At 49.6% G+C, this 24,702-nt stretch overlaps 1 protein-coding gene across 2 annotated transcripts in view; it reads left to right on the forward strand.

Annotated features, from left to right (window-relative positions):
• PGM1 (phosphoglucomutase 1) overlaps positions 1-10,503 on the forward strand; it is a 28,320-nt gene extending 17,817 nt beyond the window's left edge. For both annotated transcript variants that reach the window (XM_068406194.1, XM_068406192.1), the window contains exons 5-11: positions 827-1,017; positions 1,692-1,846; positions 2,422-2,537; positions 5,689-5,824; positions 8,080-8,263; positions 9,300-9,434; positions 10,245-10,503. In XM_068406194.1, the coding sequence (XP_068262295.1) occupies positions 827-1,017; positions 1,692-1,846; positions 2,422-2,537; positions 5,689-5,824; positions 8,080-8,263; positions 9,300-9,434; positions 10,245-10,334 (1,007 nt within the window). In that variant the 3' untranslated portion in view covers positions 10,335-10,503. The remainder of the gene's footprint in view (positions 1-826; positions 1,018-1,691; positions 1,847-2,421; positions 2,538-5,688; positions 5,825-8,079; positions 8,264-9,299; positions 9,435-10,244) is intronic.
• Positions 10,504-24,702: the final 14,199 nt, after the last annotated feature.

Here is a 24,702-nt window from a genome sequence, read left to right on the forward strand (position 1 = left end):
TCTTTTGTCAAGTGTTTGGACTTGGGAAATGTTTGGGGTTTGGGGGGGATGCTGTGTGGTCAATCCACACCTGAGAGAGAGAGGATGTTAGTGCTGGTGCCGTGATCCCAGCTGCTCTGGCAGACGTCGCATCAGTCGATGTCCCGTGGAGGTCACAGCGCTTAGGCAAAGGTCTGCCCATAGATATTTGAGTAGGAAATGGGACCATTGGACTGCTTTATATAATTTAACATATATGCCAAGCCTGTGAGTCTCTTTCAATAGATAGTTTCAGGAGCACCCTAGCTTTGTTAGCATCTTGTTTCTCTTGTCTTCAGGCTGTTCCTATTCCTATTCCCATCCTATTCCATGCTCACTTATTTTTTTATTGTCTATATTATAGCGTTGGAGAGCAGTAAATCCTGCTGTACTGCTGGATGTCTGTGAATCACACATGTGTTTTGTGCTGTTACATGGGGCTGTTGTACTAATACCTCGGTGCACTTGAGGCATAAGCCCTTCACAGTGGGGTCCTGGCTCACATGCTGAGCCCCTGGCACAGGCTTATCCTCACTTCTAAACCCATGAGTGGCCTCACTTGTTTAGTGGGACAGCCCCACAGCTGACAAGCATGCTTTGGCAAGAGCTTGTGTGCTGGATGGATCAGGCTTAAGCACACCCATGTGCTGCTTAGGGCTTTTGATGTGAGTGCTTGTGCTTTAGTAGCATAAACCACATAAACTGACCCAAAGTGAGCAGACCGGAGGCCTGGGTGGTTATGGGGCTGGTGCAGAGCCGCCTGAGGGCAGAGGCTGACTCGTTTCCTCTTCATGTTTTGCCGTGATAGTTGTGGGCCCTTATGTAAAAAAGATCCTGTGTGAGGAGCTGGGAGCCCCAGCGAATTCTGCTGTGAACTGCACCCCGCTGGAGGACTTCGGTGGCCACCATCCCGACCCCAACTTAACCTACGCTGCTGACCTGGTCCAGACCATGAAGACGGGAGAGTACGACTTTGGAGCTGCCTTTGATGGAGACGGGGTAACCGGGCTGTTCTGTTGGCACCTTTTTGCCCTCTAGCCAGTTGTGGGGGAGTGACCACTCAGCTGCTTATAAGCAGAGGAGGACGAAGGCGAAGACGTTTTTTCTCCCTCTCTCCCTTCTGTAATTGCAAAAAGAAGTGAACCACTTGCTGCAGTTAGCCACCGTGGCAATAGAATCAAAGAATCACAGACTGGTTTGGGTTGGAAGGGACCTTAAAGCCCATCTAGTTCCAACCCCCTGCCACGGGCAGGGACACCTTCCACCAGACCAGGTTGCTCCCAGCCCCATCCAACCTGCCCTTGAACACTGCCAGGGAGGGGGCAGCCACAGCTTCTCTGGGCAACCTGGGCCAGGGTCTCACCACCCTCACAGCAAAGAATTTCTTCCTAATATCTCATCTAAATCTCCCCTCTTTCAGTTTAAAACCGTTCCCCGTCTGTGTTAATAATGAAGCCCAAACTATATTTAAGTAGCTTTAAAGGCTGTGAAAAATAAGCAGGAAGGTGAAACACTATACAGGTGTTGCTATGTAACTTTTTCAAAACTATTTCAGTGCAGTCAGAAAGCCTCTCTGAGTTGTTGGGTTTATGGGCTGCGCCTGCCAAGTAGAACAACTTCTGCCTTTCTGTGCTAAGCAGGGATGAGAGCTGTTCCTCTCTTGTTCTCACCAGGATCGCAACATGATTCTGGGCAAACACGGCTTCTTTGTGAACCCCTCCGACTCCGTCGCCGTCATCGCTGCCAACATTTTCAGTATCCCTTATTTCCAGCAGACCGGAGTCCGCGGCTTCGCCCGGAGCATGCCCACCAGTGGGGCTCTCGATAGGTACCATCTACTTCTGTGCATGGGGGAAGAGGGGAGGGGAGCCCCGCCAAGGAGAGGGACTGTCCCTTTTTTGGGGTGTAACACGTGTCTGTAGTGGGGAGGGAGTACAGGGTCCGCCTGAAGGGTGAAGCAGTGCCAGGGCTGCTGGGGGCTGGCTACCAGGGAGTTTAATGAATTAAATCCTGTTTGGGGACATGGCAGAGCTGGGCTCTGCTCTTGGCTTTTCTCTTCTCTACAGATAAGCCCAAACAAATGATCCTCCCCACCCTTTTTTGTTTAATTTGATAGTGATGCTTTCTTTGTTAAATGCTTTGAGATCTACAACTTAAAATTGCTTTAGAGGAGCTATATCTATTCTTTAGTTGTACATCCCACCCCTTCCCCAAAGGTTACACCAGGATTGCTGTACACAGAATTGTTTGTTGTAAAAAAAACCCCAAAACAGTGGCATGACCCTGCCCTCAGTGTTACCCCAGAAGAGATGCTGGGTAGCAACCGAAGCTCCTACTGCAGTATTTCACCTGGGTGCACTGAGAGTCCAGCTGTGATGTGACTTCGCCTCCTTACCTTTGAAGGGTGGCCCATGCTACAAAGATTGCTTTGTACGAAACTCCAACGGGCTGGAAGTTCTTTGGAAACTTGATGGATGCCAACAAACTGTCTCTGTGTGGAGAGGAAAGTTTTGGTACTGGTAAGTCAGCATTCCTGATTTCACCAGTGATGGTGACATTCCTCCTCTTAGTTCTGTGTTGTCTTTCCTGTGTAGTTGTTAATGCTTCTAAAATGATAAAATTTAAAAAAAACTGGCAAGAATCACCAGTGGAAACAAACACAATGCTACAAGTTTTGTCAGGCAGGAGCTAGTTCTCCTTTCAGTTATTTAGGAAGGCATATGTAGATATGCAGGAAGTTTGAGGGCCTCTTTACTAGCCCGGTCATTGAGTCTATGGGGATTAAGTGCAGTGTTAAATGTATTTTTCAACTCTTGGTGGCCAGGAAAACCTCCTAAATGTTTTCATTTCTGGAAAGAAATATGGTTTGGAGCATGCAGTTTTATTAGGGAAGGTTTCAGGTCACTATTAAATCTCTGAGCTTAATAGGGCCCCCATTTTCCTGTTCTAAAAACAAGGTATGATTTATAAAGTTTAAATTAACACTTGCCTTTGAACAGTCTAAGCAAGTTATTAGGTTACTGAGAAACAAAGTGAACATCTTAAGGAATTTACTAGGGGTGTGCACGTGACACACAACTGTTATTTGTGCAGGGAAGTCAAAGTGAGCAGGTTCTGCTCTGCGTCGGGGCGGCGTGCTTGAAACACGCCATGTTCCCTGGAGGCCTCGGCAGCTTCTGAGTTCTCCCGTAGCACCTACCACGTGGTTTTAACGTCCTGACTGTGGAAACGGGCCCTTCCCTGCGTGCAGGAGGTCAGCCCCTCATTCGTGCACAAAGGCTGAGTTTTCTCTGGTCTGATTCTCCCCGAGATCTTGTTTTTCCTATTCTCTAAAGACCTCTGAAGACTGGGGGCAGCTGGTAGGGAATGCAAGGCCCAGGGTCTTGAGGGACTTTAGGCCGGATGATTTCAGGCTCCAACCTTGCGTGTTTTCATTCCACCACCCCATATTTCAGAAGAACATTTTAGCCCGTGCGTGGGTGTCTCGCAGAGCAGGGATGGCCTTAAATCCCCAAATGCCTGAAATTAAATGCTTTGTGGAACTGGGGTGTGCACCTTGACGTGAAGGAATTACCCCAGCTTTTCTGTAGCTGAGGAAATGGCATCACAGGCTCTGGCTGAAAGCAGTTTGCTGTGGGGCTGAAGCAGTCTTCGGTGGCAATATTTTCACAATTAGATGCTGTTCTGATACACGGGATTTGGCCTCAGGTTGGAAGGAAAGGGGAATTTCAGAAAATGTGGTATCTCTGTAAAGAAATCTTGAAGTAAATAATGAGTAAAGAAAGATTTTGGAGTTTCGCCCTGAATGATTTCAGCATGCGTTAAGTTTATGTTCTAGACTTTGGCTAATGAGAGGGCACCAGCATTTTGGTAAATAAATAAAAACAAAAAGCAGCAAATGATTCATGGGGCTGCTGATAGGAGATGGTCTCTAATGAGCAGCTCTCTCAAATTGTTTCCATCTTGTATTGTACAATGAGCTCATGGTTTCTCTCCATCCCCCCATAGGTAAGTGACTCTACATCACAAACACAAGTGACTGATGCCATTTGCAGCAGGGGCTGAGATTTTGGCCATGCAGCATCGTGTCGGAGTGGCCCAGGGACTGCAGCAGTTCTGGGGGAGAGGGGGGCAGAACAAGAAAGGGCCCAGGAGTGTTGGACACCCCCCACGATGCAAAGGGAGTTTGTCCATCTGGCAAATGCACTTTAAGGAATGAAAAGGGGCAAGGAAGGTTGTTCGATAGTAAGTTAATGAGGAGCTGTTTGGAGCCGGACTGAATGTGAGTGCTGAAGGGGAGAGAGGTGAAGGAGCAGCCAAATAGACCCAGTAAAAATTGAAACAAACTGTGACCCGGTGGGACTGGAGTCCAGGAGCAATTAGAGTAATGCGACATGACAGAATTCCTGCTTGCTTTCGTGGGTATTTTATTCCAGCCATAAGTTGATACATCACATGGGACCTCTGTTTATTCAGCATTCCTCTCCATCACCTCTGCACAACTCTCTCTGCTGTAAAGGACCGTGAGGATAATTTATCGCAGCGTCCACAATAGTGGGATTTGTGTAAAGTGCCGCGTAACCCCTGGCCCAGCCCCCAGCCTTTTTCCCCAGATGATTGCCCGCTGTGGCAATTCTTGAGAGGGTAAAATGGCAGCTCTGGAGTGCCCAGCGTTAGCAGGCGTTCCCTGGCTCCTTGGGATCTCGTTGATACCTGCTTGGAGGTTTTCCAGAGCTCAAAGGATAAAAGTTGTACATCTGTGGGGCGCAGCGCTGAACTCGCAAGCCAGAAGCACGGTGGAGGCTGGGTTGGGTGTATTCTGGGCTGCCATTTGATCCCTCGTTTAATTTAGGTGTTCAGGGTGCTGTCTAAGTTGCAACACCCTCTCGGGTTTCCTGAGGGCCTGGGTGCCCTGCGGTCCCTGCCCCGCCGCTGTCAGCCCCTGTCCAGGTGCTCCCGGGGCCGGGCTGGGCTGTGACAGCCCCCTGCGCTCTGGGCAGTGCTTGCTGTGGAGGAGCCCTCTGCTAGCCAGACTGGGCCTTTTGTAGCCCTTCGGTGCCTGGTGGGGGGGACTGAGAGCCGGCACGAAGCTCTCTTCTGGCTTCCACACGCGAGAGGAGTCTCTCCATGCCCTACTCGCTGCCGGCCCCGTGGCTGGTGCTGTCCGACCGGCTGCTCTTCTCCCCGTTGCGGGGTAATTACAGAGTCGTTAGGGTTGGCTCCCTCAGCCAGGGCTGACATTCTGCCTGGTGCTCAGCCAGGGTATGTGCTGAGCAGAGCGTGCTGCTTTGGCAGGCGGGACGTGACAGCTGCTTGAGGAGGTGGATGTTAGTCCTTCCCGAGCTGTTCCTTTGCAGTTGCCTTTTTTTTTTGATGACCTTTTTACTGCTCATTCCCCGTTACTTCCTTGAGAACAGAATTAAGGATCTGTGAACAATGAGCGTGTGCGTGTTAAAAGGGGCCGAACGTTTTATTTGGGCTATAGCTAAAAGCAGATGATATCTTGAACCGTTTTACCAATCCAGCGGGGATGGAGCTCATGAAATGCCTTCCATTTGTGAGGTTGTACGGCTGCCAGCTGGAGGGGGGAGAGAAGACAAGGCAGGGCCGTCGCACGGACTCTCGCGTGAAAGGAGGTGGGAAATGTGTTTCTGCTGTGGCTCTCTGCAGGCTCCGACCACATCCGTGAGAAGGACGGGCTGTGGGCTGTCCTGGCTTGGCTCTCCATATTGGCCACCCGCAAGCAGAGCGTGGAGGACATCATGAAGGATCACTGGCAGAAGTATGGCAGGAACTTCTTCACCAGGTGGGGAAAGCGCTCCCGACGCCTTGCACTTACCTCTGTCCTGTGTTCGTCCCTCCAAGGTCGGAACCCCAAGCGCTGGTGGCACCAGCACGTGGGACTGCAGCGCTGTTCGGCCTCGTTCCACTTGCTGTTGCTGTGGTGCTGCAGTAATTTCAAACTCCCTGAGCAGTCTGCTGCAGTATGAAACGTGTCTGGGTTAAATAAAACAGGGGGTATTCACCTTGACCTCTCATGATGACCTATAGACCTATTCACCTTCACCTTTCAGGCCTTCCAGTACCTGAAGGGGCTACAGCAAAGCGGGAGAGAGGCTTTTTACAAGGGCAAGTAGTGACGGGACGAGGGGGAATGGTTTTAAACTGAAAGAGGGGAGATTGAGATTAGATCTTAGGAAGAAATTCTTTACTGTGAGGGTGGTGAGACACTGGCCCAGGCTGCCCAGAGAAGCTGTGGCTGCCCCCTCCCTGGCAGTGTTCAAGGCCAGGTTGGATGGGGCTTGGAGCAACCTGGTCTAGTGGAAGGTGTCCCTGCCCGTGGCAGGGGGGTTGGAACTGGATGATCTTTAAGGTCCCTTCCAACCCAAACCATTCTATGGTTCTATGTCGAGTTTAGGGTTTGTTATCCTAAACATAAACCTAGTAAGTATCAAAGTCTGCAAAGGCTGTACAGTTTATACATGCAAGGTATCTTTTTTCTTACAATGGAGATTTTTTTCTTGCAAGAGTCTTTTTTTTTGCCATTAGAACAGTATGTTTCTTGAGACCACAACTCACAAGTTCATGTGTAGTATCTTCAGTGATGGTAATGTCTTATTGAATGGCTGCGCAGCTCCTCAGCCGTTATTTACCTGGTTGAGTTTCTGTCCAGTCCTCAAATACTCTTAATTTAAACTAAGTAGACACAGAAGATGAAAAGGGAAGGAGTGAGAACTAACCTGCACGTAAGCAAAGGTGGGAACACTCTCAGGAGTGAAAGTGTTAGGCAGAAATCTTTCAGCTTGGAAGACCTACATGAAAATTCTCTCTCAAATTGCCAAATGAAAGAACTTGCCTTTTCCTTTTCCTTTTTTTCCCCCCGACACCACACAGCCAGCATACAGCTGAGGCGTTTAAACCTGTGGAAAAAATGCCAAAGTCTAGAATAAAAAGGCAGTGTTTTAGCACCAGGGGTATGGCTGCATAGCAAGCTAAGTGCAACGGTAGGCAGGTTGGCAAGCCCGTGCGTGCTCCATCGAGCCAGCCGGGCAAATAAAAGCGGTGCAGATCCCACTGGCAATCAGAGTGCAGAGTCTCAGATCCCCATGTGTGCTCTCCGCTGCCAGTCTTGCCCCGGCTGATGAGATCAAAGCTGGCACTGGTGTGTTATCCTGTGCTGCAATCGCACCTGCGTTTTGCTGTGGGGACACACACGAGGATGTTCAGGCAAAATCATTATCGTGACGAACCTGCCGAGATCCTATCGGCAGAATTAGAATAAATTCTTTGCAGTCAGCGTTGTTGGAGTCCAGCCCTCTGTCTTCGATGTGGCTCGTGCAACACAGCACAACTTGTGCTTTTTGAATCCTGTGTCCAGTTCTGGGCCCCGCACTTCAAGAGAGATGTTGAGGTGTTGGAGCGAGTCCAGAGGAGGGTGACCAAGCTGGGGAAGGGTCTAGAGGGTCTGACCTCCGAGGAACGGCTGAGGGAGCTGGGGGTGTTTAGCCTGGAGAAGAGGAGGCTCAGAGGTGACCTTAGTGCAGTCTACAAGGACCTGAAGGGAGGTTGTAGTGCAGTGGGAGTCGGCCTCTTCTCCCAGGCAACTAGCGATAGGACAAGAGGACACAGCCTCAAGCTTGGCCAGGGGAGGTTGAGGTTGGACATTAGGAAGCATTTCTTCTCAGCAAGGGTCATTAGCCATTGGAAGGGGCTGCCCAGGGAGGTGGTGGAGTCACCATCTCTGGATGTGTTTAAGAAAAGCCTGGACATGGCACTTAGTGCCCTGGTCTAGTTGCCATGGTGGTGTCAGGGCAATGGTTGGACTCGATGATCCCAGAGGGCTCTTCCAACCTGATTGATTCTGTGATTCTGTGACTCGTGTTGGATCGTAGCTATATTGCTGCACACAGACCCTCCTCTCTTTTCTTCCTGTCCTCTCCTCCAGCAAGGCAGTAGAAAACATACATGGGGCAGATCATAGTGTTTAAACAAGGGCGTTGCAAAACACTGCTACTCTTCACAGCCTCCCCTTCCTACTCTTTGTTTTGTGGTGACTTGTAGATACGACTATGAAGAGGTGGATGCAGATGCAGCTAACAAAATGATGAAGGATTTGGAGACTGTGATGTTTGACCGCTCCTTTGTGGGGAAACAGTTATCATGTGGCGACAAAGTCTACACGGTTGAGAAAGCTGATAATTTTGAGTACAACGATCCCGTGGATGGAAGCGTCTCCAGAAACCAGGTGGGCACAGCGTGGCCTGGGCTGAACGTGACCTCAGAGGGGTGTTGCACTGGGTGTTTTGGGCTTAATCTTTGTTGCCATTTGCACCTGCTTTGAAGTCAAACATTGCACTTGTCCCTTGGAAAATTGTTTCCACCCTGTGTTGGCTGGTGGGATCCTGCCCTTCGTGAGAGAAACTGCTGCCTTGGAGAGGGAAGGGTCTGGAGACTGTGGGAGCAGAGTCCCCTTCCAAAGGGGAAGGGGTGACAGAGCTGAGTTGAGGGGGATCCTCTGGGTGATGGGTCAATGGCCAAGAAATGGGTTGTGCTGAGTAAAGGGTTGAAACCCCACTGGAGTACGAGGCACAAACCCTCCTGTTTGGGTGTCATCTTCTCTCTAGCAGTAGACGCAGGCGAATCCTCCCTAGATGCATTTGTCCCTGGGCTGGTGGCACTCCTCACAGGCTCGTCCCTAAGAGGGCAGGTGGCAGTGTGGAGGGGCTGTCACGGGGGATTCAGTTCCAGGCTCCAGAAGGCACAGGGGTATTACAGGGGGTTATTAAATACACCTGAGATGAGTAACCTGTCGCCAGAGATTATTGATTAAAAATGCCCTGCAGATGGATTGGTTTGACAGCGTGATGTGGAAGCACAGTAAGTGGGAAGGAACAACGGAGAAATCCTGCAGGGATGATGGCCTTGCCTGTGGGATGACAGGAGCAGTGTTTTCGTGGAGGAGCAGTGGGTTGGTAACGCTGTGCCTGGCAGAGAACCAGTCCCTGGCTCTTGTTTCCAAGCAAGCGCTGGGGCGAAGGACCTTACAGCAGCAACGTGCTCCGTATTGAGGAGCTGTAGCAGGTTCTCCAGAGTGGGGTAGGAGGGATGCCAGCTCCTCTGGGTGTGGGGAGAGGATAACAGGAGCCTCCTGGGGCCCCCCAAAGAGTAGGAGCTCTGGGATTGTGCAGGTCAGGCATAGCCACGCTGGGTCTCGAGGAAAACACCCTGGGTACCCAGGAGGCGCGTAGCTGAGAGGCTCTCCTCCCCTTCTCTCTTACCAGGGCTTGCGGCTCATCTTCTCCGACGGCTCCCGCGTGATCTTCAGGCTGAGCGGTACGGGCAGTGCTGGTGCGACCGTGCGGCTGTACATCGACAGCTATGAGAAGGATGCTCAGAAGATACACCAAGACCCACAGGTAAGTATCACGTCTCAGTCATGGCACCGCTGGCTCCCAGCCTTGCTGAAAAGCTTAAACCTTTGCATAGTGCTGCTTTCCTTAGAGCTCCGTGGAGGTGCCTATGTTGGAAGCGAGGGCTTTGGCTTCTTTAATCCCAGTATTTATTTAAAAAAAAGCTCTGTGTGGAACATGTGTTACTTCTTCAGAGTCCCTCAGAGCTGCTCCTGCAATCACACATTGGTTTTCCTGTTGATGTTACATCTGTGGCTGGTTGCAGGTGTGGGAGGACACTCTTTAGTCCTGAACTGACCTTCTAGTTGAAATGTTGCATCACTAGGGATAAGATGAGCTCATGCCTACACCGAATTTGGGAAATACTTGTTCAAAACAAACAAATGGGGGTAAAAGGATGCAGTTGGATGTACGATGACCCTGACCTGTTCTGTACTGAGTTTAGTACATTGTTTACAGCATCACTTAGAAACGCCGTTGACTTCTCTTGTAGGCGCTCGAGGAAAGAATCCTCATTTTGTATTCCCCAGCAAAGAGTCTTTGAGCTCTTGTTGCATATTACTGTGACAAAAAGGCTAAAAAATACCCCACATTCTGAGAGGCACGAGCTAAACTCATGATTTAACTGTTCTGTGCCCCTGGTGCAGTGGAGTTTGGAGTGTGACACAATGAAGGTGGAGCTGGCTCGGGTTTTCTCTCCGAGCCTGCACGCGGTCGTAACGCTGCTCCCTCCCTGCCGTGTTGCCCTCGCTGGCCCCCCAGGCTGCGCGTGCCGCTCTGCTCCGCGGTTCTGAGCCGTCTCTTCCCTCTCTGCAGGTCATGTTGGCACCTCTCATTTCTATTGCACTGAAACTCTCCCAGCTTCACGAGAGAACCGGCCGCACCGGCCCGACTGTCATAACATAAAGGCTTGGTCAGACGCCACGCTGGAGTGCACGCCACGTGAAGGAAGTCAGCCTCTCTCCCCTTTTATTGCCAAATCTGTCACTAAAAGAGGAATATTAATTTTATTTCTGTATTTAAGAACACTATGGAACTGCCAAGGATAGACAATAAAACCCAGCCCCTGTCAACACTTGGTGTGCACGTTGCCGTGCTGCTTTCCTGCGTCACACAGCACCGCTGGCAATTTGGGTATGGTGCTCATTAGCACGGCCTTTTGGTTTAGCATATGGACTTTTTTTTTTTTCTCTCTTAAACAAAAGGCTCTAGAAATAACAGAGATGAAATTCTTCAATAATACAGAGGGGTTTTTTCTGTCTTGGAAACTTTCCTGGCAAAGAAGCCCAAATCCTTTATCCTCGTTAATACATAGTCTGTTAAGTGCGATGTCTCTGAATAAGCCATGGCTGTGTATTAAGGCTTGAGTATCTTTGCTTATGTGGATTTTTCCCTTTCAAAAGCAAATTATGTAAATTGATCTCCATTTGCCGTCTGTGTAAGAAAAAACCCACAACAAACCCTCCGCACAGAAATGAGCAGTAACAAGCATTGCAGGATATTAAAGTGATGTGAGCTACAATTACTGTTCAGTGCTCTCTTATTTTCTTACACCATGATAGGCTCCCTTTGGAAGAACAAAAGATTGTTCTGATGAGCTCGTTTTGTTGAACATGGATAGTAAGATCCTTGGAATAATCAGATTTGCAGGCATTAATGTGCAAAATCTTATCCAAAGGCACAGAGAGTGTCACTTTGAAACAGCTGTAGCTGTTCGATGTTACCACCCTGGAGCTGTGCCTTCCTGCCTGGTTCCTGGAAGCCATCCCCTCGGAGCTGAGCCGTGTTCCTGCTCCCGCCTGACTGGCCCTGGAGAGGACTAGACGTGCTCATGGCGCTGACTTAGTGCCCCTCGTCAGTGGAGGTGACACCCTCCAGCAGCAACAGGGACTCTGGAAAGTAACCCAGGTAAATCCACAAGACCCCGTTGGTTTACTCCCTCCATCTCATGGCTTAAGTTATGTTGTTGTGTTAGTGGGAATGAGTTTGGGTGACTTTTCCCCTTTTGGTTTCCTTTGTCACCCAAATCCCTGCAACGTCCCTGCCCGCTCTCACCCTCTGCCCAGGCTGGGCTCAGCCTTGCTCTGGGGGCACTGCCCATGCAGCTGGGTCCCTGGGCCGGCAGGAGGGAACAGCTCTGGTTTCCAGGAATGTGAAACACCCCGCCCTCACCCTCGCCAGGATGCTGCCAGCAACGCTTCCGAGGTAGGTGCAGATCTGCTGACAAAAAGCTCTTTATCTCATCCTCCTCGCAGGGGTGAGGTGTCTGACAGACGGGCCTCTCCGCTCAGTCTGCGCTGGCGGTTTTGCTGGCAGAGCTGCTCTGGTGTGGGGTGTGTTATAAACCAGAACACCTGACAGCCTGTTGCTGCTTGTGTGCCTGTGCCTTGGTGCCGGGTGTCACCGGGTCGGTGGCGCAGAGCTCCTGTCCCTGCTTGCCCCTGCAGCCTGGCTCTGGTGGCAGCCGTGCCCGCGGGGACACACGGTGAAACGGCCCTGGGGAAAGCCACAGAATCAATCAGGTTGGAAGAGCCCTCTGGGATCATCGAGTCCAACCATTGTCCTGACACCACCATGGCAACTAGACCATGGCACTAAGTGCCATGTCCAGTCTTTTCTTAAACCCCTCCAGAGATGGTGACTCCACCACCTCCCTGGGCAGCCCCTTCCAATGGCTAATGACCCTTGCTGAGAAGAAATGCTTCCTGATGTCCAACCTGAACCTCCCCTGGCGAAACCTGTCCACCCTGTGCGCTGGTTTTGGCCCAGCCACAGCCTGAGTGTTGGATGGATTCAGGTCAGCAATGCAGAAGAATACCAGGAGATTATCTGAATAAACCCTGTGTCATCTGAGGAAGCAATGCTTGTGCTCGGGGTCTGGCCACAAACTATAGTGACAAAGATTCCTGCTTACAGTGAAGAAGAGTGGTGGCGTGTGGGTGTCTCTCACTCAAAGCAAAAAGGAAAAACCAAAACCAAACCACCCACGTGCGTGGAGATGGACCGGAGTTTCCACCCTAGTCTGTGGTGGGGGAGAGGAGCTTTGGTGAGCTTTTGGAGGAATCCAAAATCCCAGCAGACGCTGTGGCTTCTGCATTAAGGGGAGAAAGAGGGGGGGGAAAAAACCCTAAATCAAACCTTAGTTGCACATCAAACCTGTCAAAGGGAAGTTAAATACGGTGCAGCCCATGTTCATCACTTGCGTCCTCACGTAGGCGAAAGGTGTATCAAAGTGAAGTTGCTCAACCCAGGCACGTCCACGGTGCGGGCTGGGTGCTCTGCTCCACTTTGATCTCCTCTGCCAGAAAAGATGTGTGGCTGGAGCTGGAGGTTGGCAATAAAACCTGGAGCCTCTCAGTTGTAAATCCTTGCTGCCAGCCTTTCTCTGGGTGGCAGCAACCCCGCGTCCCCCTCTTGTGCTGTCTCATGGCGCTTCAGCCCAGCTCCTACAAGGGCACGTGTAGCAGGGAAGCATCAGGGACGCGGGACCAGCCCCGCTGCCTTCCCCACTGTTGTCAGATCCCGGCTCCAGCCCCTTTCCCTGGCCCAGCTTGTGGGGGTGAGTGTGGGACTCATCGGCCCCGTTTTCTAGTCAAGCAAATCCCTGCTGTGAAACCTTCTTTCTGATTTTTTTGCCAACATTTTTACTGGCAAATACAGATTTCAGTCTTCTAATAGAAGCCCTTGTTCCCTGAGAGCACTTATTGCCAGGCTGTGACACAAACACCTCCTTGCTGCTGCCCTGCAGCACGGAGCCGGCGCTTGCTCCCCTTTGTAATCTGCGGAGGAGGTTTGTAATTGTTTTAGTGGAGAAAATGTTTGGAGTATTTGGGGCTCTAATGAAGGGCCCTGCACTTCAAGAGAGATGTTGAGGTGTTGGAGCGAGTCCAGAGGAGGGCAACCAAGCTGGTGAAGGGTCTGGAGGGTCTGACCTACGAGGAACGGCTGAGGGAGCTGGGGGTGTTTAGCCTGGAGAAGAGGAGGCTCAGAGGTGACCTTAGTGCAGTCTACAACTACTTGAAGGGAGGTTGTAGTGGAGTGGGAGTCGGCCTCTTCTCCCAGGCAACTAGTGATAGGACAAGAGGACACAGGCTCAAGCTTTGCCAGGGGAGGTTGAGGTTGGACATTATGAAGCATTTCTTCTCAGCAAGGGCCATTAGCCATTGGAAGGGGCTGCCCAGGGAGGTGGTGGAGTCGCTGTCTCTGGAAGGGTTTAAGAAAAGCCTGGACATGGCACTTAGTGCCCTGGTCTAGTTGCCATGATGGTGTCAGGGCAATGGTTGGACTCGATGATCCCAGAGGGCTCTTCCAACCTGGTTGATTCTGTGTGATTCTGTAAGGACTCCATTTGCATAGCGCTCGTCAGGCATCGTTAGCACGGACGCTGCTGTGACTTTGGCCACATGAATCGGTCTGGAAGCGCGAGCCGCGTGACCGGGAAAGGGCAGATGCATCAGCAAGGAAACTTCCAAATTAATCTGGGGAGTCTCCTTTCTTCTGAGCACTTGAAAGACCAAGTCTAAATCTCCTTGACAGCTTCTTCCGTAGGGACACGTACGGCATGGAAACATTTGATCCTCAGTCCGCTAATAACGAACTTGAAAACAATGTAAATTGGTGATTATAAAATATGCTGAGAGAGAAAAGAAGGATTTACATGTGCACCGTAGAGCTTCGGGCCGGTTTGATTATAAAAACAAACTAGAATCGCAAATAACACATTTTGTGAATGGTGTTGGCACGTGAAGAGCTGCTCAATAAAATGATCTAGAGCAGTCTTAGAGAAAAAAGGTGATAATAAAGGCTAAAAGCTGCTGACCTGGGGAAAGCTCGTGCCCGAGCCTGGGAGAGCCGTGGTTTCTGTGCCGTGGTCCTGCGCCAGCGAGTCCGGCGCTTCACTCGGCAGGGTTGGATCTCTGAGGCTTTCCTCACCGCCGGCTGCAAAGCACCAAACCAGCAAGCTGGGGTTAGTGGAGGAAAAACAATTTGGCTGCTCTAATTTGTCTTGTAAGCGTTGCGTGAACAAGTGACCCCGTAGTTTATGGTTGGCCTCTTTTTAAAGCAGGTCAGTCCTGAGTTCCTTTTGCTCTCCTCTCCTGGGGCTCCTGGCTTATTTCAGCGTCTTCAGAACGAGACGCAAAGCTTCCTGCACTCACACAGCTTCATCTCAGCTACAGTTCCTCCAGCTGTTCCTTTCCACTCCACCTACAAGCAGAGTCCAAACTGTGCCCGTGCGGCCCTCACCCCTTCAGCTCATGGATCTGGAGCCTTGCACGGGAGAGGGAGATGGCTCCAGGCAAAGATTGCTCTTGGGGAAGCCCAGGCAGATGTGTGTGCTGGGTTGCTGAGTGGGACGTAGCTCTGGGCAGCTGCCGCAGTGCCAGCAGGTCTCTGAGTATCCAGCAAATGAAGGAGAAGTGGCTGGTGGGGCAGGATAACTGGTACAGCTCTGAACACAGAATGACAGAATCACTGAGGTTGGAAGAGCCCTCTGGGATCATCGAGTCCAACCATTGCCCTGACACCACCATGTCAACTAGACCAGGGCACTAAGTGCCATGTCCAGTCTTTTCTTAAACCCCTCCAGAGATGGTGACTCCACCACCTCCCTGGGCAGCCCCTTCCAATGGCTAATGACCCTTGCTGAGAAGAACTGTTTCCTAATGTCCAACCTGAACCTCCCCTGGCCAAGCTTGAGGCTGTGTCCTCTTGTCCTATCGCTAGTTGCCTGGGAGAAGAGGCCAACTCCCACTTCACTACAACCTCCCTTCAGGTAGTTGTAGACTGCACTAAGGTCACCCCTGAGCCTCCTCCAGGCTAAACACCCCCAGCTCCCTCAGCCATTCCTCGTAGGTCAGACCCTCCAGACCCTTCACCAGCTTGGTCGCCCTCCTCTGGACTCGCTCCAACACCTCAACATCTTTCTTGAAGTGCGGGGCCCAGAACTGGACACAGGATTCAAGGTGCGGCCTCACCAGTGCCGAGTACAGAGGGACGATCCCTTCCCCAGACCGGCTGGCTGCACTATTCCTACTAGAAGCCAGGATGCCATTGACCTTCCTGGCCACAGGACACTGCCGCTCTGCGCGCCGGGGGTCACTTAGTCATGAGTTTCTCAGGAAATTCACTTTTCCCCCGGGGCTGTGTTGTAGTGGATTCCTTCCAAGTCGGTGACCATGTGCAACGCCAGAGAAGCACGGGCAGCCCGTACAGCACTTAACGGGCCACAGTTGCCAAAGACGTGGCGATGGAGGCGTTTGCAGAGCCTCAGCCCCTCTGTGCACGTGGGTATTTGCATGAAAAATTACTCCTGTTCTTTCTTTGCTTCTCTTCAGACTAAAGCTATAGACTCCTGTCCCAGAGGAGCCCAATTAGATCCAGATGTCTCACTAGTCGTGTGTGTTGTAATCTTCACCCCGAGTTTACGTCATGCGATATCTCCTTTCTGCGTGCAGTTTCCACTGCACAAAAGTGAAAATACATCCCCAGAGCTCACCGACAAGAGTGAGCGCAGCCATACATGGGGTGGAAATCAGCCCAGCCACCGAACTGCTGCTTGGTGGCAATGAAGCTGGTGAAGGGTCTGGAGCACGAGTCTGATGAGGGGCAGCTGAGGGACCTGGGGGGGTTTAGCCTGGAGAAAAGGAGGCTGAGGGGAGACCTTCTCGCTTTCTACAACTGCCTGAAAGGAGGGTGTAGTGAGGTGGGGGTCGGTCTCTTCTGCCAGGTAACAAGCGATAGGACGAGAGGAAACGGCCTCAAGTTGTGCCAGGGGAGGTTTAAATTGCATATCAGGAAAAATTTCTTCACTGAAAGGGTTGTCAAACATTGGAACAGGCTGCCCAGGGCAGTGGTGGAGTCACCATCCCTGGAGGGATTTAAAGCCGTGCAGATGTGGTGCTGAGGGACATGGGTTAGTGGTGGGCTTGGCAGTGCTGGGTTAATGCTTGGACTTGATGATCTTAAAGGTCCTTTCCAACCAAAACGATTCTGTGATTTCTTGTCTCAGCCTGGTGGGGCTGGCAGAGGTGCCAGTGCCAGAAGCCAGGTTAGCAGGCAGCAGCAGCTGTGGTGACGCCCAGCACACGGGGTGGTGGCTTTACTAGCTGGTGTCAGCAAGCACGTGCACCAGCAGCTGAACCCTTGACTAGAGGCAGAAAAGCTCTGAAATCCTGTAGTTCTTCTGTAGGACCTGACGATGGTGCACGTGTGGAAGATGGATGGTTCCTCTCTAGATGGCAGCATTGGTAAAGAGTCTCAGGGCAGGCTTCGAGGGACCCAGGGTCTTGCTGCACTTCGCATCGGCGTGATTTCACCTCTAATCCGGGCGTTCATTCACAATTCAGAATTGCAGCCTCTTTCAAGGCCTTAGTGAGGACACGGGCTGCCAAGCTGTGCCCTGAGCGTAAGCATTGGCACGAAGCTGAAAGCCAGCCTGGTAAAGCAAAGGGTCGCTTTGAGACTGGCTAAAACAGTTCAGGAAAACCCTGCACAGTGCTGGCTTTTGTGGGGTATTTCCATGTGGTAAATCCAAAGTCTCATGCCCAGATCTTCAGCATGCAGAGTTCGGGGCAAAATTTCCAGTTGCCATTGAAAAAGTCTGTTCCCTTGGCTTTGCCGTGAAGAGCACGTGTTATCCAGGGTGTTTCCATCACGGCACTGACAGGTATGCCCAGGCTGAGGTGAGGAGAGTGGCTGCAAATGAAATAAGCCAATTATCAAATCAAATAAACCAATTATCTTTTTTTTCCTCCATGTTTTCACATGCTGTCCAGGCATGTGGGACCGCCAGCACGTCCTGAGATCTCTGTGCACTTTCTCCGCTATGAGAAGAGCTTCTTCCAAAGAAGGGCAACAAAACTGGCGAAGGGTCTGGAACACAAGTCTTGTGAGGAGCAGCTGAGGGAACTGGGGGTGTTTAGTTTGCAGAAGAGGAGGCTGAGGGGAGACCTTATTGCCCTCTACAACTACCTGATAGGAGGTTGTGGTGAGGTGGGGGTCGGTCTCTTCTCCCGGGTAACCAGCAATAGGAGGAGAGGAAATGGCCTCAAGACCCTCAAGTCCAACCATCGACCCAATGCCACCATGCCCTCTAAACCATGTCCTGAAGAACCACATATAGACATTTTTTGAACACCTCCAGAGATGGTGACTCCACCACCTCCCTGGGCAGCCCCTTCCAATGCCTAATGACTCTTTCAGTGAAGAAATGCTTCCTAATGTCCAACCTGAACCTCCCCTGGCGAAGCTTGAGGCTGTGTCCTCTTGTCATGGCATTGCTTAGAAAGACTTTGCACCAACTTCAACCAGTTCAGCTCCCTCGCCTCCTTTATAAAAGCCATTCTGGAAGGACTATTAAAAACCTTCCACACTCCTCTCCCTTGAGGTGGCTGTTTTGGTGCCCCGGGGTGACTTTCAGACATGCTGCGGCTCCCACCGTGGTGTACAGCTCCCCACCTCGGGGTGTCCTCGGGGTCGTTCCTGCACTCTTTCAGGTCCCGGTGAACCTCCTCGCATCCAGGAAAGTAAAAAAAAAAAGGTAAGTTGTAGAGGGAATAAATGGGCAAAGAAAGTCCTGTGTCACAGCGAGTGAGTGTGCGAAGCTTTGAACCATTTGACTCCGTGTTTATCCACCGCTCCTGGGAGACGGGGGGAGCTGGAGGGAAGCGGAGGAGTTTCGGAAGTTCGCAAGCAGAGCGCTTGTGTTGTTTCTGGCACAGAATTACCAGTCGTGTGTGTCCCTTCACAATGCCATTAACCTCCCACGGCGAGGCCGGGAGACCTTCAGAACCGATCGGCTCCACCACCCCCATGGAGGTGGAGCCCCAAGGCTGGGGCTGCCGGGATGAGCCATGAGAAAGGTGGGGCAGGATCCAGCTACACCGAATAAATCTGATAAATGCAGGTTAAAGCGCTGGAGACAGCTGCTATGGAAATGAGGAACAGCTTTTATCTCTGAACGGTGCTGAGAGCTGCAGGATGGCTCGCTCGAGGAAGGGATAATCCAGCCGTTGGGCATCAAGGCAGCAGAAGCCAAAGACCTGCCTTGGCTGGAGGATCCATCGTGTGAGGAAGCACTGACAAGGGGGAGCAGCACGTGGGGCTTTGCCGCCGCCTTTGGGTTCACTTGCTGCAAGGATCCTTACCAAGAGTGAGGTTTTCCTGAGTTTAAGATATGTTTCAAGGCAACAATGTCTATAAGGTTTAGATTGGATATCAGGAAAAATTTCTTCACCGAAAGGGTTGTCAAGCACTGGAACAGGCTGCCCAGGGCAGTGGTGGGGTCACCATCCCTGGGGGGATTTAAAAGCCGTGTAGATGTGGTGCTGAGGGACATGGGTTAGTGGTGGGCTTGGCAGTGCTGGGTTAACGGTTGGACCTGATGATCTTAAAGGTCCTTTCCAACCAAAATGATTCTATGATTCTATCAGCATTTTCCTGCTCAGGTCACTAATGTTGCTCCCTCCCTGAACTGTGTGTATCACAGAATCACAGAATGTTCGGGATTGGAAGGGACCTCAAAAGATCATCTAGTCCAATCCCCTTGCCGGGGCAGGATTACCTAGACCATATCACACAGGAACGCGTCCAGGCGGGTTTTGAATGTCTCCAGAGAAGGAGACTCCACACCCTCTCTGGGCAGCCTGTGCCAGTGTCCGGACACCCTCATTGTAAAGAAGTTTTTCCTCATATTTATGTGGAACCTCCTGTGTTCCAGCTTGCACCCGTTGCCCCTTCTTCTGTCAAGGGATGTCACTGAGAAGAGCCTGGCTCCATCCTCACGACACTTGCCCTTTACATCTGGTTTTGGCTGTGCTAACGCTACACATTCGTCCAGAAAGAGGGGAAGGAGAGAGAAAGTTTTCTGTCTTTTTCCCTTCTGACCATGCAAAACCGAATGACACAGGAGACAGAGACTATAAATCCATCCTGTCCCAGTGCAGCCCAAAGATAAAAGCGTTAAAACGCTCTGTAATTATAGTCAGCCTCAAAGAAGAAATTTTATGCTGGCAGTAATCAGATGCTCAGCTCTTACAATCCGTGGCACAAAATGAAAGAATGTGATTTTTTTTTTTTAAACAATGCTGGGGTTTAGTTTGGCTCAGCAACAGTTCAGAGGTGTTTCTCCCTTCATAAGAAATTTGAACTGTTTGAGGGTCTGACTACTTGGATGACAGAGAAAAAAAAAAAAAAATATATATTTAAAGGACGGTCCTGCCTAGTTCCAGACGCCTACAGCGTCAGGGCGAGGCGTAGCCTCTTACAAAGCAAAATGAAAGCATCAGTTATATGCAGCTTAGGCTGAAGAAGTTAATTAGTATGTAAGTGTTATTTTAAATAGCTAAATCGGGGTTTATTTGAATGCTAAAATGGAGATGGCCCAGTTAGGTCCTGACTGCCTTTTTCAGGAGTACATGAGCTCCCACCAGGTTTGAGAGGTCCCCATGCTTACTGGTTGTTAGCTCTGAGTGTCCTCCTGCTAAAATGGTTGCTTTTGTGGAAGTTGAAACACCAGGTTACCCAGAAAGTAGAGAAGTCAGTGAGTTTAGATGTCTTAAGGACAGATTTCCGAATGCAGGATGGCAGCATTCAGCCTGTGTTATTTAACCAACTAGTCCAGCTTACTAAAACCTAAAAACATTCTGTTGAACATTCTTAAAACGTTCTGGGTTTCAGTGTTCAAACTAAAACCCGTTTATTAGAATCACAGAATCAACCAGGTTGGAAGAGCCCTCTGGGATCATCGAGTCCAACCATTGCCCTGACAACACCATGGCAACTAGACCAGGGCACTAAGTGCCATGTCCAGGCTTTTCTTAAACACCTCCAGAGATGGTGACTCCACCACCTCCCTGGGCAGCCCATAAAGCCCGTAGAGATTCCCTCAGACTTCCTGCAATCAAAGGAAACTTATTTAAATGAGTTTAACGTCTTAATGGGCAACGCACGGGTATCACGCCTGCCTGCGCATCGCTGCTGTGAATTATTCAGCCGGGTTTCCTAGAGTCCCATGTGGTCACCCCACCTTTGCATGTCTTTTCTAGGTGACACCAGGAAATCTACGGACATATTTCAAATTGGATATAGATGTAGAGTTAGCAAAGATGTTAAATACTGCCGGGTCAATGGTACTTCGCAGTGGAATGGCAGAGAGAGAGAAACCCTGGTGAGACGTTTTCTGGCGAACTGTGGCTCTGGGAGCTCAGCCCTTCCCAGACATCAGTGAACCCACACAGGACTCCATGCCCAAAACACACACCCATAGGAAACCCAGTACCGTCCTCTCTCGTGTCAGTGGAACTATTTGTTTTACAGTTGTTGTTAATGTTGAGTTTCTTTTCCATAGTCCCTGACACTGTCGGAGCCCTCCAAACTCAGGAGCTTGGTACTCACACCCATGAGAAGGGATGCCGTAACCCTTTAGCCCCGGAGAAACGGCAGCAGCAGCCGCGCTTGGTCAGCTGTGGAAGGATCTGTTGAAAAGCTTTTTTTTTTTTTGTTTACTCCTGCTGAATTTCCTAAGGGAGAAGTTGTGGTGTGGCCTCAGCCTCCGCCTGCTCTGCCCTTGGCCTGTGTGTGTCCGCAGGCGCTCAGCACCCGCCCCACCAGCAGCTTTGGGGCAGGGAGGGAGAGGGGAGCTGGGGGCTCCCCGAGGAGGTGGGAAACTCCATAAATTGGAGTCACGATGGATTCTGGAAACCTGGTGGGAGATTTTGGAGGTGCAAGTATAAATATGAAGGACACAAAGCTGCTGGGTATCATTAATTTTGCTGTTTGTATCTTGCTTAAAAATATATGCGGGGATTCTGATATTAGTCATTAGCATCACGACACAAAGAAATATAACAGCGAGCTGCCAACAATCTAGACTTCTGTGCGTGTGTGTGCTATTAAAATCGGTATGTGATGAGAGTCACAAAGAGAACAACCCCGCGGAGCCGGACATTTACCGTGCGGGGCTGTGGGACCCGGCCGGGTGCAACACCAGGGGCTGAGAAAGGCCAGGACTCACGCTGGGGCTGGTGGGCGCCGTGCGGGGCTGGGGCTGCTCTTCTCCAGAGATGCACCCCGGTGAAGGGGGATCGTGGTTTGTGATGCTGCACATACTTGTTTGCTTCAGCAAATTGTTTTGATTTCTTCAAGAAAGATGTTGAGGTGTTGGAGCGAGTCCAGAGGAGGGCGACCAAGCTGGGGAAGGGTCTGGCGGGTCTGACCTATGAGGAACGGCTGAGGGAGCTGGGGGTGTTTAGCCTGGAGAAGAGGAGGCTCAGAGGTGACCTTAGTGCAGTCTACAACTGCCTGAAGGGAGGTTGTAGTGAAGTGGGAGTCGGCCTCTTCTCCCAGGCAACCAGCGATAGGACAAGAGGACACAGCCTCAAGCTGTGCCAGGGGAGGTTCAGGTTGGACATTAGGAAGCATTTCTTCTCAGCAAGGGTCATTAGCCATTGGAAGGTGCTGCCCAGGGAGGTGGTGGAGTCCCCATCTCTGGAGGGGTTTAAGAAAAGCCTGGACATGGCACTGAGTGCCCTGGTCTAGTTGCCATGGTGGTGTCAGGGCAATGGTTGGACTCGAAGATACCAGAGGGCTCTTCCAACCTGATTGATTCTGGGATTCTGTCATTTTGACCAGCAAAATGTTTAATGTAAATTGAAGCCATTTGCTTTTTACTTTATTGCAAAGCAAAATTGCAAGCAAAAATGTGCTACCTGTACAGGGCTCTTAATAAGTCTCTCTCTTGCAGGAGCAGGTGGGACAGTAGAGCTTCTGGCAACATTTTAGACATTTACTGTTGATAACATTTATGGCAGCACTAGCAACGTAAAACATTTTATTTTTCTGCTTTCACAAAAAAAAAAAGAAGAGATGGAATAGACCCGTGCAAATTAAACAGCAGCAAAAACTAAACCAGACATTAGTGGTTTCAAATACCCGGGCTGTACTGGTAAGCTCTCTATCATAGAGGGAATCAAAGTCAATTTTTAAGCAGCTATTGTATGTTCTACTTTGAACTGATTATTGTAAATGTCTTATAAAAAGCAGCTGAACTGCATTTTTCAATTTTATATACAGGCCTTGAAAACCCACTAAGTAGCTGAATGCCCCCGTGCACGTATGTTAAACTTATTGTGCAGTAGAGAGAAAGTACAGAATATACCTCAGCTCATATATAAATAACATACTAGTCATTTTTTCTGCCACTACCAAGTGGGTTGATGCCAAACAGCATAGCTGCTGGGTGTTTCACGGGAATTGGTTTTTAGATCCAGGGAAGTGCTACAGATTCCTCTCACTGTGAACTAATTCCTGCAAAACTATGCAGAATGGTTTTGTAGCTCAGTGCTTGCATACTGGATCTGTCTTTCATCTTAACTTTTGGAGTTTCTTCTCCTATCGTTTCTCCCTTCTTTGTTTCCAGCTTTTCTTCCTCTTCAATCTCCTTCACAGTTTTCCAACTTGCCATCTTCTCCGTACACAATATTTTTTTCCCCCCTCTAGATTTCTTTTCTCTTTTGTGGTACTGTGTGGGACCACAAGACTTCCAGATCAATATTTAACTTCAACAGCTGCAAACCCTCCTCTGGTTTGACTAAAATCCCCTTTCACAGAATCAATGAGGTTGGAAGAGCCCTCTGGGATCATCGAGTCCAACCATTGCCCTGACACCACCATGGCAACTAGACCATGGCACTAAGTGCCATGTCCAGTCTTTTCTTAAACCCCTCCAGAGATGGTGACTCCATCAACAAGTTAGTCATCTTGTGGGACTCAACTCCCTCAAAACAATATTTAAAAGCGCATGAAATGTCCTTCAAAACCAAGTTCATTTATTTTGACACTGTTCATTTTTTTTCCCATTAATAATGATTAGCATTATTTTAAATCTCTGTAGAGAGACCTTGAGTGACGGCCAAACACAGAAGGCGCTGATGCGGGTGCCAAAACCAGAGAAGATGTATCAGTGGTAGGAGAAGGAGATGACAGAGGGAGGCGTAGGCTACCTTTTAGGAGAATTTTCTGAACAGGAAGAGATTTTGCTAAGAGTAATTTGATGGAATTTGTGATGGAACACTCTGGAAACCATCTCTAATTTTTATGCGTTTAAAGCTCTGTAGATTTTCATTTTAAGTTACTCCATAAAAACTAATATAAATGTGAAGAATGTTTTAATCAACATCTTTTAGCATAAATGATACAGTAGAAACATTATGAAATATTGACTATTCAGTTACATCCCAGGATCCCATCACTTTTATTCCATATACAATGAAATATATGAGTCCTGAAGCAGTCTGAGAGGTACAGGTTAAATTATGGATATGTATTCAGCATTTTAAAAGTCTGAGAAGCTGTCAAGCTCTGTAGTCCCTTCCACATGAAAGGCTTGTCAGCACGTGTTGCTGAGATCGGTGGGAGATCTGCACTGGCAACCCAGAGGAGCCAAGCAGACGTGTCACGAGCTGAAAGGATAAAGAAGAATAGAACTAGTAGTGGTCTATAAAACCAATATAACTTGTATTTGTTCCTTTGGCATTGTGATACCACTCCAAAACAGAGGCCAACTGTTAACAGAGGCAAAGCCAACTTCAGCATTTGCAGGCTGACAAATGGTCATGTAAGTTACCAAATAACCCAAGACCTCGGGATTAAACTTCTCCAATTGTTTTCACATGATGCAACTTTAAATCTCTCTTTTGAACAGTATTAAATTTCCTTTCATTCCCATAAACTTCAGAAAAAGTTGACTGCTCTCACATTTCAGACTGTGACCCAGCTAACTTGCACTTTTCCCCTCTGCTAGTCTGGAGAACGGAATAATGAAATTCAGACAACAGTGACCAAATGTTGCTCCGTAGAACTTTCCTTTTACAAAACAGATGAATACTCCTGGGCTCCAAAACACTGCAGGGAACAAAACTTGCAAACCTTACGGAAATAAAATAGTAAGCCTATGCGGTGACTTCATCTCCTTTATCAGATCAGAGACGTTTTCACTGGAATTGAAACGGATTTTAAAAAAAACCTCTTAAATAGAGCAAAAGAATAAAAAATCCCACTGAAGCCATTATTGAAATACTGCTTTATTTAAAAACCCCCACACCCATGTGAGCGAAAGCTAAATTTCACAGAGCTATAGAGGGAAAAAACCCCTCCATCATCCTCATAATTTACATAATTCTTGTTGCAGATAGAGGTGTGCTTTTATAAGAGCCAGGAAAATAAATATTTTAGCTTTTGTGTGTGTGATTAAAAAGACGATAAGCAAATGTATTCT

The sequence above is a fragment of the Nyctibius grandis genome, chromosome 8 (assembly GCF_013368605.1).
Source record: "Nyctibius grandis isolate bNycGra1 chromosome 8, bNycGra1.pri, whole genome shotgun sequence".
NCBI lineage: Eukaryota > Metazoa > Chordata > Aves > Nyctibiiformes > Nyctibiidae > Nyctibius > Nyctibius grandis.